Source organism: Betta splendens, chromosome 14 (assembly GCF_900634795.4).
Source record: "Betta splendens chromosome 14, fBetSpl5.4, whole genome shotgun sequence".
Lineage (NCBI taxonomy): Eukaryota > Metazoa > Chordata > Actinopteri > Anabantiformes > Osphronemidae > Betta > Betta splendens.
The window spans coordinates 4,284,332-4,297,091 of NC_040894.2; the positions used below are offsets into that span (position 1 = coordinate 4,284,332).

Genomic DNA, 12,760 nt, shown 5'->3' on the forward strand with positions numbered 1-12,760 from the left:
TTTCCGTACCGCTTAATCCCATCTGCATGGGTGCTTTCTATCCCGGCTGGTTATAGGCGAGAGGGAAACAGCAGGACAACACAGAGACAAACCACTGTCACACTTACAGGCAATGGAGAGAAGCCAATGAACCATGATTTTGGACTGTGGGCGGAAGCCGGAGAACCCGGAGAGAACACACGCAAACTCCACAAAAAAAGGAACCTATGCCGCCTCCGGGAATCGAACACAAGACCTTCGCACTATGAAGCAACGGTACTAACCACCAGACCACTGTACCGCCCACTGGAATGACCCCATATTTTTACTTGTTTTATAGAGTTTTCACTGTTTCTGTCGAATATCGTTCATTCAGTGGTCTTAAAACTGAACAAGTCAATAATTTAGACATTTTCACAGATATGATCTCATTGTTAGGATTGATTTTCCTTTATCGCGTCTAGTTAAACGTTGCTGCACTGTGACAAAAACAAGGCTCGTCCGTAAAACGCCTATTGTCTGACTTTCTGGTTGATCAGGTTTAGGTGTGGTTGGAAAACCTAGAAACTGAACTGCTGTTTGCAGCTGGAACAAACACGTTACTGTGACAAAGGAGACGCGTTTCCTCTGTGCAGAAGTGAAGTTTTCAAGCATTAGAAACCGAGTCAAATGTTTGGTGGAGATTAATCTTGTAAAGCTAACATTTACATCTGTGCCTTTTTTCTTGATCCCGTTCAATTTTATGCCTTAAATTCCTTAAAGGGCCACTTCACCTATTTCTAAGCAACTTCTAAAGTCAGTGGGACAAGAAGGAGTGCACAAAACCTTGAATGTTAGGAAGGTTTGAAAACAACTGATATGAAGTTACTTAACTGAAATCACAGAAAGTAAGTAATACAAGACAAACAGACAATCACAGTACACGATAATGTTTGAATATAATGTAAAAACACAGCTTTTGAAGAGATTCTTCTCATGATCGTAAACTAGGCACTTCCTGAAACTCTGTGTGAGAACAGTGTGAGAGGCCATGTGTTTTTAATATCAAGTCTCAGCCTGTGTTTTCCTGGAAGCTCAAAAGCTCCACCCCGTGAAGCACATTTTTCCTCACAGTGTGGACGCAGAGCATAGAGACAGCACCAGTGACGCCTGCTGCCGTCTTGGAGTCGTGAATATTTTCTAGGAACGCAGCCATTTTCGCCCTCACCGCGGTGCCACCGTCATGCCTTCTCTCCTGGTTCTGTCCAGACTCCAGATTCTGGGTGCGGTGCTCGGCTCCATCGGGTGGATGGGAACCATCATCAGCTGTGGTTACCCCATGTGGACGGTCGGTGTTTTTCTGGGGTGCAGTCCCACACCTTCCCGCCCCTATTGGGAAGGCCTGTGGATGAGCTGTGAGGTCGAGAGCACGGGTCAGAAGCACTGTAAGGTTTACAGATCCTTGCTGGCGCTGACCGATCAAATGCAGGTCGCCAGAGCCATGGTGGTGGTCTCCGTGGTCGCGGGGGCGGTCGCCGTCCTCATGGCCGCGATCGGAGGGAAATGCCCGTGCCTGGAGGACAAGGTTGTCAAAGCCAAAGTCAGCATCGCGTCCGGTGTGACCTTCATAGCATCGGCCCTGCTGATCATAATCCCAGTGTCATGGATTGCTTGTTCCGCGCTCACAACCCCCATGAGGTTGGGTTCTGTGAAAAGGGACCTCGGGACTTCTCTTTATATCGGATGGGCGTCTGGAGCGCTGCTGCTGCTGGGAGGGAGCCTGATCTGCCTAAGATGCCTTCCAAACCATGAGAGACCCTACAAGTTCACTACTTTCACTTCTAGCGCGAGCGATGTGTGAGGGGTTCGGCCGCAGCTTCAGCAGAATCATGCTCTAAGGTTCAGTCACATGTTGTTGCTAAAGCTGAAGGACGAAGGAAAAGGAAACTCAGTGACATACTGTATAACTGTAACTGTGTGGCTCTATCAAAGGTGGTGCATCTTTTCATGTGAATCTTTATCTTTCTCTGATTTCTTGTTACCAATAGTTCAAATATTAAATAGATTGAACTACTCATCTGTGCTTTGCTTTGATATGTACGAATTGAAATGCTGACATTTGGAAATGAGTCTGTTGAATAATTATAAAATAATCATTGCTCAACCTCAGCTTGTCTTTCATGCGTCACATATAAATCCTCTGTTCAGACCCTGTGTCTTCTTTTCTTCTTGACTCTGTTCTGCACACAAACAAGAGTTTGTTAAAACTGAACCTGGTTCTGACTAAAGATTCAGCGTTTTATCGAGTGGACGCCTGAGAATCTGCTGTGTGTGGAAAAGACGCTTGCCCAGAGAAGTCATTTACAGTAAACTGGACATCACTGCCACAGACCACAATGCACTGTTAGAACCACAACTCATGTTGCTAAGAAACACTTCTGTATCGGCAGAGAATGGAGGTGGACACTGTTCTCAGTAACAGCACATCTGCAAAGACATGTCAGGATGATGGATCCCGTCCTGTTTAATGGCGTTCTCTGTTTACAGACGTTCTCTAAAGAATCCAGTCTGGCCAGAAAAACAATACAGCCAGTAATTTTTCCATCTTGTGTGTGTTCGGACACATGTAGTCTGAGATACCGTGAAAGCACAGAGCCATCAACATCACGTACTTCATGATTTCCCCTGTAACAAAGCGTCTCAGCTCAGTTTTTTGCGTCTCCCTTCTGAATTTAGCCTCGACTCATAATGAGGAGGTCTGATATTAGATGACTGTGGAGTATGTGAGCAATTAAATGGGCTTTTGATGCTTCCAATGCAGCTGTTAGTTCACGAGAACTTCCCTCAGATTAAATATGAGAACAAAAGGTGGCTGAGGTGTTTTCCTGCTGGAAGTGCAGCGATGTCTTTGTTTTAGAACGGTTCTAAACACATTAATGTACCCACAAAGCAGAATCATGGGAAGGAAGTTCTGTGAAGCTGCTCTCGCAAGAAATAATCAGAAAATCAATACAACAATGAAGTTCTGAGATGCTTTGTGTGAATTATAACATTTTAAATGTTGGTCACAGAAAGCAGCTGTTCAAATGTTAGTGGTGTCGTTCATTGACAGGATATTGGGCCGTAGGAACTGTGTACTGCTGTCAGGCTGTTTGATACGATGGACCCACATGCACAGCTTCGGACACCAGAAGGTAAGTTTAGTCAGATTTAATGGTCAAGGCAAGATCCAAATTAGTACAACCGGCAGAGGTCGATACACAGGCAGGCCATCGGCGTCGCTACAAAAGGGGTAATCAGAGCGGCGGTCAGACAGGCTGGAAAACACAGGTTACTCACAGCAGGAAGGTAGGACAAGGCAAACGGGTAATGAAAAACAGGCGACGGTCAGATACACAGGCGGGTTTCATCAATAATAACACTGGAAAGAGGAGTAACACTTGCAACAATCTGGCAGGGGAGTGAGGTGAGTGCCAGAGCCTTTATACCCTTACTGATTATGTGATAGAGAGCTGCGAGGTCATGTGACCAGGAGTGACACCGGAACAAAAACACTAAGACCGGAAACCTAAACAGTCCGACAAAATAAAACAGGAAATACAAAACGGCCCCAGGAACCATAACAACTGCTTGTTTTTCAAGTATCGCTTCCTTGTTTGAACTGACCTCACTGACCCTGAAACTCTGATGCTTTCACGCTTGATTCTTGGCCTGTGATGCACGTCTGGGTTTGTGTGGAATCCGGAGGCTTGAGGTAACATGATCTTATGTGGAACAATTACGTGAGGGCGATCATGTGTTATTGATATGGTGTCTCAGCCTTTCTTTTCCTGTCTGGAAGCTCAAAAGCTCCACCCCGAAAGCGTGAAGCACATTTTTCCTCACAGTGTGGACACAGAGCATCGAGACAGCACCAGTGACGCCTGCTGCCGTCTTGGAGTCGTGAATATTTTCTAGGAACGCAGCCGTTTTCGCCCTCACCGTGGTGCCACCGTCATGCCTTCTCTCCTGGTTCTGTCCAGACTCCACATTCTGGGTGCGGTGCTCGGCTCCATCGGGTGGATGGGAACCATCATCAGCTGTGGTTACCCCATGTGGACGGTCAGTGTTTTTCTGGGGTGCGGTATCATATGTTATTCCCCCATCTGGGACGGCCTGTGGATGAGATGTGAGGTCGAGAGCACGGGTCAGAAGCACTGTAAGGTTTACAGCTCCATGCTGGAGCTGCCCCAACACCTGCAGGTCGCCAGAGCCATGGTGGTGGTCTCTGTGGTCACAGGGGCGGTCGCCGTCCTCATGGTCGCGATCGGAGGGAAATGCCCGTGCCTGGAGGACAAGGTTGTCAAAGCCAAAGTCAGCATCGCGTCTGGTGTGACCTTCATAGCATCGGCCCTGCTGATCATAATCCCAGTGTCATGGACTGCTCACTCCGTGATCAGAGACTTTTATGACCCCCTGGTGGTAAATTCTCTGAAAAGGGAGTTCGGGGCTTCTCTTTATATCGGATGGGCGTCTGGAGCGCTGCTGCTGCTGGGAGGGAGCCTGCTCTGCCTAAGATGCCTTCCAAACCATGAGAGACCCTACAAGTTCATTACTTTCACTTCTAGCGCGAGTGATGTGTGAGGGGTTCGGCCGCAGCCTCAGCAGAATCAGGCTCTAAGGTTCAGTCACGTGTTGTTGCTAAAGCTGAAGGACGAAGGAAAAGGAAACTCAGTGACATACTGTATAACTGTAACTGTGTGGCTCTATCAAAGGTGGTGCATCTTTTCATGTGAATCTTTATCTTTCTCTGATTTCTTGTTACCAATAGTTTAAATATTAAATACAGTAGACGCCCACTGGAATGACCCCATATTTTTACTTGTTTTATAGAGTTTTCACTGTTTCTGTCGAATATCGTTCATTCAGTGGTCTTAAAACTGAACAAGTCAATAATTTAGGCATTTTCACAGATATGATCTCATTGTTAGGATTGATTTTCCTTTATCGCGTCTAGTTAAACGTTGCTGCACTGTGACAAAAACAAGGCTCGTCCGTAAAACGCCTATTGTCTGACTTTCTGGTTGATCAGGTTTAGGTGTGGTTGGAAAACCTAGAAACTGAACTGCTGTTTGCAGCTGGAACAAACACGTTACTGTGACAAAGGAGACGCGTTTCCTCTGTGCAGAAGTGAAGTTTTCAAGCATTAGAAACCGAGTCAAATGTTTGGTGGAGATTAATCTTGTAAAGCTAACATTTACATCTGTGCCTTTTTTCTTGATCCCGTTCAATTTTATGCCTTAAATTCCTTAAAGGGCCACTTCACCTATTTCTAAGCAACTTCTAAAGTCAGTGGGACAAGAAGGAGTGCACAAAACCTTGAATGTTAGGAAGGTTTGAAAACAACTGATATGAAGTTACTTAACTGAAATCACAGAAAGTAAGTAATACAAGACAAACAGACAATCACAGTACACGATAATGTTTGAATATAATGTAAAAACACAGCTTTTGAAGAGATTCTTCTCATGATCGTAAACTAGGCACTTCCTGAAACTCTGTGTGAGAACAGTGTGAGAGGCCATGTGTTTTTAATATCAAGTCTCAGCCTGTGTTTTCCTGGAAGCTCAAAAGCTCCACCCCGTGAAGCACATTTTTCCTCACAGTGTGGACGCAGAGCATAGAGACAGCACCAGTGACGCCTGCTGCCGTCTTGGACGGCATCAGCTGTGGCATCAGCTGTGGTTACCCCATGTGGACGGTCGGTGTTTTTCTGGGGTGCAGTCCCACACCTTCCCGCCCCTATTGGGAAGGCCTGTGGATGAGCTGTGAGGTCGAGAGCACGGGTCAGAAGCAGTGTAAGGTTTACAGATCCTTGCTGGCGCTGACCGATCAAATGCAGGCCGCCAGAGCCATGGTGGTGGTCTCTGTGGTCGCGGGGGCGGTCGCCGTCCTCATGGCCGCGATCGGAGGGAAATGCCCGTGCCTGGAGGACAAGGTTGTCAAAGCCAAAGTCAGCATCGCGTCCGGTGTGACCTTCATAGCATCGGCCCTGCTGATCATAATCCCAGTGTCATGGATTGCTTGTTCCGCGCTCACAACCCCCATGAGGTTGGGTTCTGTGAAAAGGGACCTCGGGACTTCTCTTTATATCGGATGGGCGTCTGGAGCGCTGCTGCTGCTGGGAGGGAGCCTGATCTGCCTAAGATGCCTTCCAAACCATGAGAGACCCTACAAGTTCATTACTTTCACTTCTAGCGCGAGTGATGTGTGAGGGGTTCGGCCGCAGCCTCAGCAGAATCATGCTCTAAGGTTCAGTCACATGTTGTTGCTAAAGCTGAAGGACGAAGGAAAAGGAAACTCAGTGACATACTGTATAACTGTAACTGTGTGGCTCTATCAAAGGTGGTGCATCTTTTCATGTGAATCTTTATCTTTCTCTGATTTCTTGTTACCAATAGTTCAAATATTAAATAGATTGAACTACTCATCTGTGCTTTGCTTTGATATGTACGAATTGAAATGCTGACATTTGGAAATGAGTCTGTTGAATAATTATAAAATAATCATTGCTCAACCTCAGCTTGTCTTTCATGCGTCACATATAAATCCTCTGTTCAGACCCTGTGTCTTCTTTTCTTCTTGACTCTGTTCTGCACACAAACAAGAGTTTGTTAAAACTGAACCTGGTTCTGACTAAAGATTCAGCGTTTTATCGAGTGGACGCCTGAGAATCTGCTGTGTGTGGAAAAGACGCTTGCCCAGAGAAGTCATTTACAGTAAACTGGACATCACTGCCACAGACCACAATGTACCGTTAGAACCACAACTCATGTTGCTAAGAAACACTTCTGTATCGGCAGAGAATGGAGGTGGACACTGTTCTCAGTAACAGCACATCTGCAAAGACATGTCAGGATGATGGATCCCGTCCTGTTTAATGGCGTTCTCTGTTTACAGACGTTCTCTAAAGAATCCAGTCTGGCCAGAAAAACAATGCAGCCAGTAATTTTTCTACCTTGTGTGTGTTCGGACACATGTAGTCTGAGATACCGTGAAAGCACAGAGCCATCAACATCACGTACTTCATGATTTCCCCTGTAACAAAGCGTCTCAGCTCAGTTTTTTGCGTCTCCCTTCTGAATTTAGCCTCGACTCATAATGAGGAGGTCTGATATTAGATGACTGTGGAGTATGTGAGCAATTAAATGGGCTTTTGATGCTTCCAATGCAGCTGTTAGTTCACGAGAACTTCCCTCAGATTAAATATGAGAACAAAAGGTGGCTGAGGTGTTTTCCTGCTGGAAGTGCAGCGATGTCCTTGTTTTAGAACGGTTCTAAACACATCAATGTACCCACAAAGCAGAATCATGGGAAGGAAGTTCTGTGAAGCTGCTCTCGCAAGAAATAATCAGAAAATCAATTCAACAATGAAGTTCTGAGATGCTTTGTGCGAATTATAACATTTTAAAGGTTGGTCACAGAAAGCAGCTATTCAAATGTTAGTGGTGTCGTTCATTGACAGGATATTGGGCCGTAGGAACTGTGTACTGCTGTCAGGCTGTTTGATATGACGGACCCACATGCACAGCTTCGGACACCAGAAGGTAAGTTTAGTCAGATTTAATTGTCAAGGCAAGATCCAAATTAGTACAACCGGCAGAGGTCGATACACAGGCAGGCCATCGGCGTCTGTACAAAAGGGGTAATCAGAGCGGCGGTCAGACAGGCGGGATTAACACAAGTTACTCACAGCAGGAAGGTAGGACAAGGCAAACGGGTAATCAAAAACAGGCGACGGTCAGATACACAGGCGGGTTGCATCAATAATAACACTGGAAAGAGGAGTAACACTCGCAACAATCTGGCAGGGGAGTGAGGTGAGTGCCAGAGCCTTTATACCCTTACTGATTATGTGATAGAGAGCTGCGAGGTCATGTGACCAGGAGTGACACCGGAACAAAAACACTAAGACCGGAAACCTAAACAGTCCGACAAAATAAAACAGGAAATACAAAACGGCCCCAGGAACCATACGAACTGCTTGTTTTTCAAGTATCGCTTCCTTGTTTGAACTGACCTCACTGACCCTGAAACTCTGATGCTTTCACGCTTGATTCTTGGCCTGTGATGCAGGTCTGGGTTTGTGTGGAATCTGGAGGCTTGAGGTAACATGATCTTATGTGGAACAATTACGTGAGGGCGATCATGTGTTATTGATATGGTGTCTCAGCCTTTCCTTTCCTGTCTGGAAGCTCAAAAGCGCCACCCCGAAAGTGTGAAGCACATTTTTCCTCACAGTGTGGACACAGAGCATCGAGACAGCACCAGTGACGCCTGCTGCCGTCTTGAAGTTGTGAATATTTTCTAGGAACGCAGCCGTTTTCGCCCTCACCGCGGTGCCACCGTCATGACTTCTCTCCTGGTTCTGTCCAGACTCCAGATTCTGGGTGCGGTGCTCGGCTCCATCGGGTGGATGGGAACCATCATCAGCTGTGGTTACCCCATGTGGACGGTCATTTTTTTTCTGGGGTGCGGTATCATATCTCATTCCCCCATCTGGGAAGGCCTGTGGATGAGCTGTGTGGTCCAGAGAACGGGTCAGAAGCAGTGTAAGGTTTACAGCTCCATGCTGGAGCTGCCCCAACACCTGCAGGCCGCCAGAGCCATGGTGGTGGTCTCTGTGGTCACAGGGGCGGTCGCCGTCCTCATGGTCGCGATCGGAGGGAAATGCCCGTGCCTGGAGGACAAGGTTGTCAAAGCCAAAGTCAGCATCGCGTCCGGTGTGACCTTCATAGCATCGGCCCTGCTGATCATAATCCCAGTGTCATGGACTGCTCACTCCGTGATCAGAGACTTTTATGACCCCCTGGTGTTAAATTCTCTGAGTAGGGAGTTCGGGGCTTCTCTTTATATCGGATGGGCGTCTGGAGCGCTGCTGCTGCTGGGAGGGAGCCTGCTCTGCCTAAGATGCCTTCCAAACCATGAGAGACCCTACAAGTTCACTACTTTCACTTCTAGCGCGAGTGATGTGTGAGGGGTTCGGCCGCAGCCTCAGCAGAATCAGGCTCTAAGGTTCAGTCACGTGTTGTTGCTAAAGCTGAAGGACGAAGGAAAAGGAAACTCAGTGACATACTGTATAACTGTAACTGTGTGGCTCTATCAAAGGTGGTGCATCTTCTATTTGAATCTTTTTTTTTCTCTGATTTCTTGTTACCAATAGTTTAAATATTAAATACAGTAGATTGAACAACTCATCTGTGCTTTGCTTTGATATGTACGAATTGAAATGCTGACATTTGGAAACGAGTCTGTTGAATAATTATAAAATAATCATTGCTCAACCTCAGCTTGTCTTTCATGCGTCACATCCTCTGTTCAGACCCTGTGTCTTCTTTTCTTCTTGACTCTGTTCTGCACACAAACAAGAGTTTGTTAAAACTGAACCTGGTTCTGACTAAAGATTCAGCGTTTTATCAAGTGGACGCCTGAGAATCTGCTGTGTGTGGAAAAGACGTTTGCCCAGAGAAGTCATTTACAGTAAACTGGACATCACTGCCACAGACAACAATGCACTGTTTAAACTGACCTCACTGACCCTGAAACTCTGATGCTTTCACGCTTGATTCTTGGCCTGTGATGCAGGTCTGGGTTTGTGTGGAATCTGGAGGCTTGAGGTAACAATGATTTTATGTGGAACAATTACGTGAGGGCGATCATGTGTTATTGATATGGTGTCTCAGCCTTTCTTTTCCTGTCTGGAAGCTCAAAAGCTCCACCCCGAAAGCGTGAAGCACATTTTTCCTCACAGTGTGGACACAGAGCATCGAGACCGCACCAGTGACGCCTGCTGCCGTCTGTGTGAGTGAATATTTTCTAGCAACGCAGCCGTTTTCGTCCTCACTGTCACGGTCATGCCTTCTCAAGGTGTCCAGATGCTGGGAGCGATGCTGGGCGCCATCGGGTGGCTGGGGACCATCATCAGCTGTCTCCTCCCCACGTGGAGGGTGACCGCGTTCATCGACTCCAACATCGTGACTGCCATCGTGACCTGGGAAGGCCTGTGGATGAGCTGTGTGGTCCAGAGCACGGGTCAGAGGCAGTGTAAGGTTTACAGCTCCATGCTGGCGCTGCCCCAACACCTGCAGGCCGCCAGAGCCATGGTGGTGGTCTCTGTGGTCGCGGGGGCGTTTGGAGTCCTTGTGGCCACGATCGGAGGAAAATGCACCAATTGCCTGGAGGACAAGGTTGTCAAAGCCAAAGTCAGCATCGCGTCCGGTGTGACCTTCATAGCATCCGCCTTGCTGATCATAATCCCAGTGTCATGGACTGCTCACTCCGTGATCAGAGACTTTTATAACCCCCTGATGTTGGATTCTCTGAAAAGGGAGCTCGGGGCTTCTCTGTTTATCGGATGGGTGTCTGGAGCGCTGCTGCTGCTGGGAGGGAGCCTGCTCTGCTGGAGTTGCCCTCCAAACCATGACAGACCCTACATGACCTCGAGGTTTGCTTCAAGCATGAGCTATGTGTGAGTGGTTTGGCTGCGACAGCAGATCGATGCTCTACGGATCAACTAAATGACGTGCAGTATTGAGCACGATGTATGAGCACATGTATGAAACAACAAAACACAGAACCTCCAATGAAAATATAGATGATTTACTGATTTTGTGGTGGTTTGAACTTGTCTCTGTTAAAGGTTATTCACCTTTCATGTAGATCTTCATCTTTTACTAGCAAATATTACAGATGATCTGATATTAATGACTGAATGTGTATGAACAAGAGTAACTGTAAAAACAATTTAACATTGGTCAACTTTAACATCTTCAACATGTGAGGGGTTCAACCACAGCCTAAAGCTAAAGCTGAAGGAAGAAGGAAAAGGAAACTCTATGACATATTACTGTAACTGTGGTTCATCTTTCAAGTGAATCTTTATTTTTCTCTGATTTCTTGTTACCAATAATTAAATTATTAAATAGATTGAACAATTCATCTGTGATTTGCTTTGATATGTGTAAACTGAAACGCTGACATTTTGAAATGAGTCTTTCATGCGTCACATATAAATCCTCTGTTCAGACCCTGTGTCTTCTTTTCACGTTTGCCCAGAGAAGTCATCAGAGCACAAAGCACCGTTAGAACCACAACTCATGTTGCTAAGAAACACTTCTGTATCGGCAGAGAATGGAGGTGGACACTGTTCTCAGTAACAGCACATCTGCCAAGACATGTCAGGATGATGGATCCCGTCCTGTTTAATGGCGTTCTCTGATTACAGATGTTCTCTAAAGAATCCAGTCTGGCCAGAAAAACAATGCAGCCAGTAATTTTTGTATAATGTGAGTTAGCGTAAACGGCCTCTGCCTGCTTCCGTACAGGATTATAATTCATGAATATCAAAAACAACGTAGACAAAAATAACATTTATTTATATGTTGGAATAAAAAGAAAATCAAAATAAAACAAATCTTACTGAATAATATTTTTAAGTGCCTATAACAAATATGATGAACCAAATGTGAATCTCATTAATAAAGACACAAATCTCGTCTCTTGTATCTGAGACTCGATGAACAAACGTGTTAATAGACAATGATAAAAGCCTTTACTCTCAGACAAACTCCTTTCCAGGCGTGGTGGATTTGGGCGGCGTGTACTTGGCTCCAGCATATCGGTCTTCTCGCGGTGGACACTGGCAGCAGAGGAGGGCGCCGCCGATCAGCAGCAGCCCCGACGCGCCCCAGCCCACGTACAAGCACGCGCCCAGCTCCCTCCTCTGGGCGTCAGGGACCAGGGGGTTGTAGAAGTCCTTTATGACCGTGTTCGCAGGCAGAGACACGGTCACGAGACACAGGGCCCCGCTCAGGACGAAGAACACCCCTGCAGAGATGGCCACTCGGGCCTTGGCCGCCTTGTCCCCGACGCAGGTGGTGCATTTGCCCCCGACCACGGAGAGCAGCAGGCCGAACAGCGAGAGCAGGATGGCGATGACCACCATGGCCCGCGCCGCCTGCAGGTCCGGAGGCAGCGCCAGCAGGGAGTCGTAGACCTTGCACTGCATCTGGCCCGTGCTCTGCACCACGCACGTCATCCACAGACCTTCCCAGATGGTCTGAGCCACCACGATGTTATTCCCCACAAAGGCCGACACCTTCCACAGGGGCAGCATGCAGATCAGTATGTTCCCAATCCACCCAAGCACGGCCAGTCCGATTCCCAGTATCTGCAGCCCTAAGGATGCCATTCCTGTCTGTCCCCCGAGCTGCAGAGTGGAGACGCTTCCTCTGCAGGGTCGTTTTATATGAACCCACAGATGCCCCTGAGCACCCCCTCCTCTGGGTGGGCTCTGGCCCCATTGGTCCCATTGCTTTCATCATGTTGACTTTGAGTTCAGAGGTGTAGCTCTCTGACAAAGAGGCCCTCTGGTTCACAAAGGCCTGGAGCTCAGAAGGACAAGGGCTTCGAAACATCAAAGCCTGGTGCAAATATTTCTTTTCAATTTTACCATTGTGGGTGGAAGAAAAGGTAAAAACAATGACACTGTGCTAATAGCTGCAGATAATTCATAAAATCTAAGGTAAATACTAATTATATCAGAAAATAGATATGCACATATATATGCACTACTGCTTTAAGGATTTAAGGCTCATGATGGTTGGTCTTCATAGAAATCTAAATACTATTTTCTTCATTACTATTTTGTTTATTAAACTGGGCAAGATTTTGCATGTGAAACTAAAAATTAATGTGGAAATAAAAAAAAAAAACTGGACGTCATCCCAAACCTCAGATGAAAAAAAACACTTAAGTGGAATGA

At 46.7% G+C, this 12,760-nt stretch overlaps 6 protein-coding genes across 6 annotated transcripts; 5 read left to right on the forward strand and 1 right to left on the reverse strand.

Annotated features, from left to right (window-relative positions):
* The first annotated feature begins 122 nt into the window (after positions 1-122).
* On the forward strand, positions 123-2,127 carry LOC129605100 (claudin-4-like). Its single transcript, XM_055514452.1, has one exon. It carries the CDS (start codon positions 1,202-1,204, stop codon positions 1,817-1,819), a length of 618 nt encoding a protein of 205 aa, XP_055370427.1. The 5' UTR covers positions 123-1,201; the 3' UTR covers positions 1,820-2,127.
* Positions 2,128-3,572: 1,445 nt separating this feature from the next.
* LOC114869432 (claudin-4-like) lies at positions 3,573-4,796 on the forward strand. Its single transcript, XM_029173673.3, has one exon. It carries the CDS (start codon positions 3,955-3,957, stop codon positions 4,579-4,581), a length of 627 nt encoding a protein of 208 aa, XP_029029506.1. The 5' UTR covers positions 3,573-3,954; the 3' UTR covers positions 4,582-4,796.
* A 541-nt stretch (positions 4,797-5,337) lies between these two features.
* On the forward strand, positions 5,338-6,519 carry LOC114869435 (claudin-4-like). Its single transcript, XM_029173676.2, has one exon. It carries the CDS (start codon positions 5,690-5,692, stop codon positions 6,209-6,211), a length of 522 nt encoding a protein of 173 aa, XP_029029509.2. The 5' UTR covers positions 5,338-5,689; the 3' UTR covers positions 6,212-6,519.
* Positions 6,520-7,738: 1,219 nt separating this feature from the next.
* Positions 7,739-9,281, forward strand: LOC114869433 (claudin-4-like). Its single transcript, XM_029173674.3, has one exon. The coding sequence runs from the start codon at positions 8,348-8,350 to the stop codon at positions 8,972-8,974; it is 627 nt and encodes a 208-aa protein (XP_029029507.1). The 5' UTR covers positions 7,739-8,347; the 3' UTR covers positions 8,975-9,281.
* A 134-nt stretch (positions 9,282-9,415) lies between these two features.
* On the forward strand, positions 9,416-10,614 carry LOC114869434 (claudin-4-like). Its single transcript, XM_029173675.3, has one exon. It carries the CDS (start codon positions 9,852-9,854, stop codon positions 10,467-10,469), a length of 618 nt encoding a protein of 205 aa, XP_029029508.1. The 5' UTR covers positions 9,416-9,851; the 3' UTR covers positions 10,470-10,614.
* A 737-nt stretch (positions 10,615-11,351) lies between these two features.
* On the reverse strand, positions 11,352-12,718 carry cldn29 (claudin 29). The gene has a single exon (XM_029173668.3). It carries the CDS (start codon positions 12,185-12,187, stop codon positions 11,555-11,557), a length of 633 nt encoding a protein of 210 aa, XP_029029501.1. The 5' UTR covers positions 12,188-12,718; the 3' UTR covers positions 11,352-11,554.
* Between the last annotated feature and the right edge of the window lie 42 nt (positions 12,719-12,760).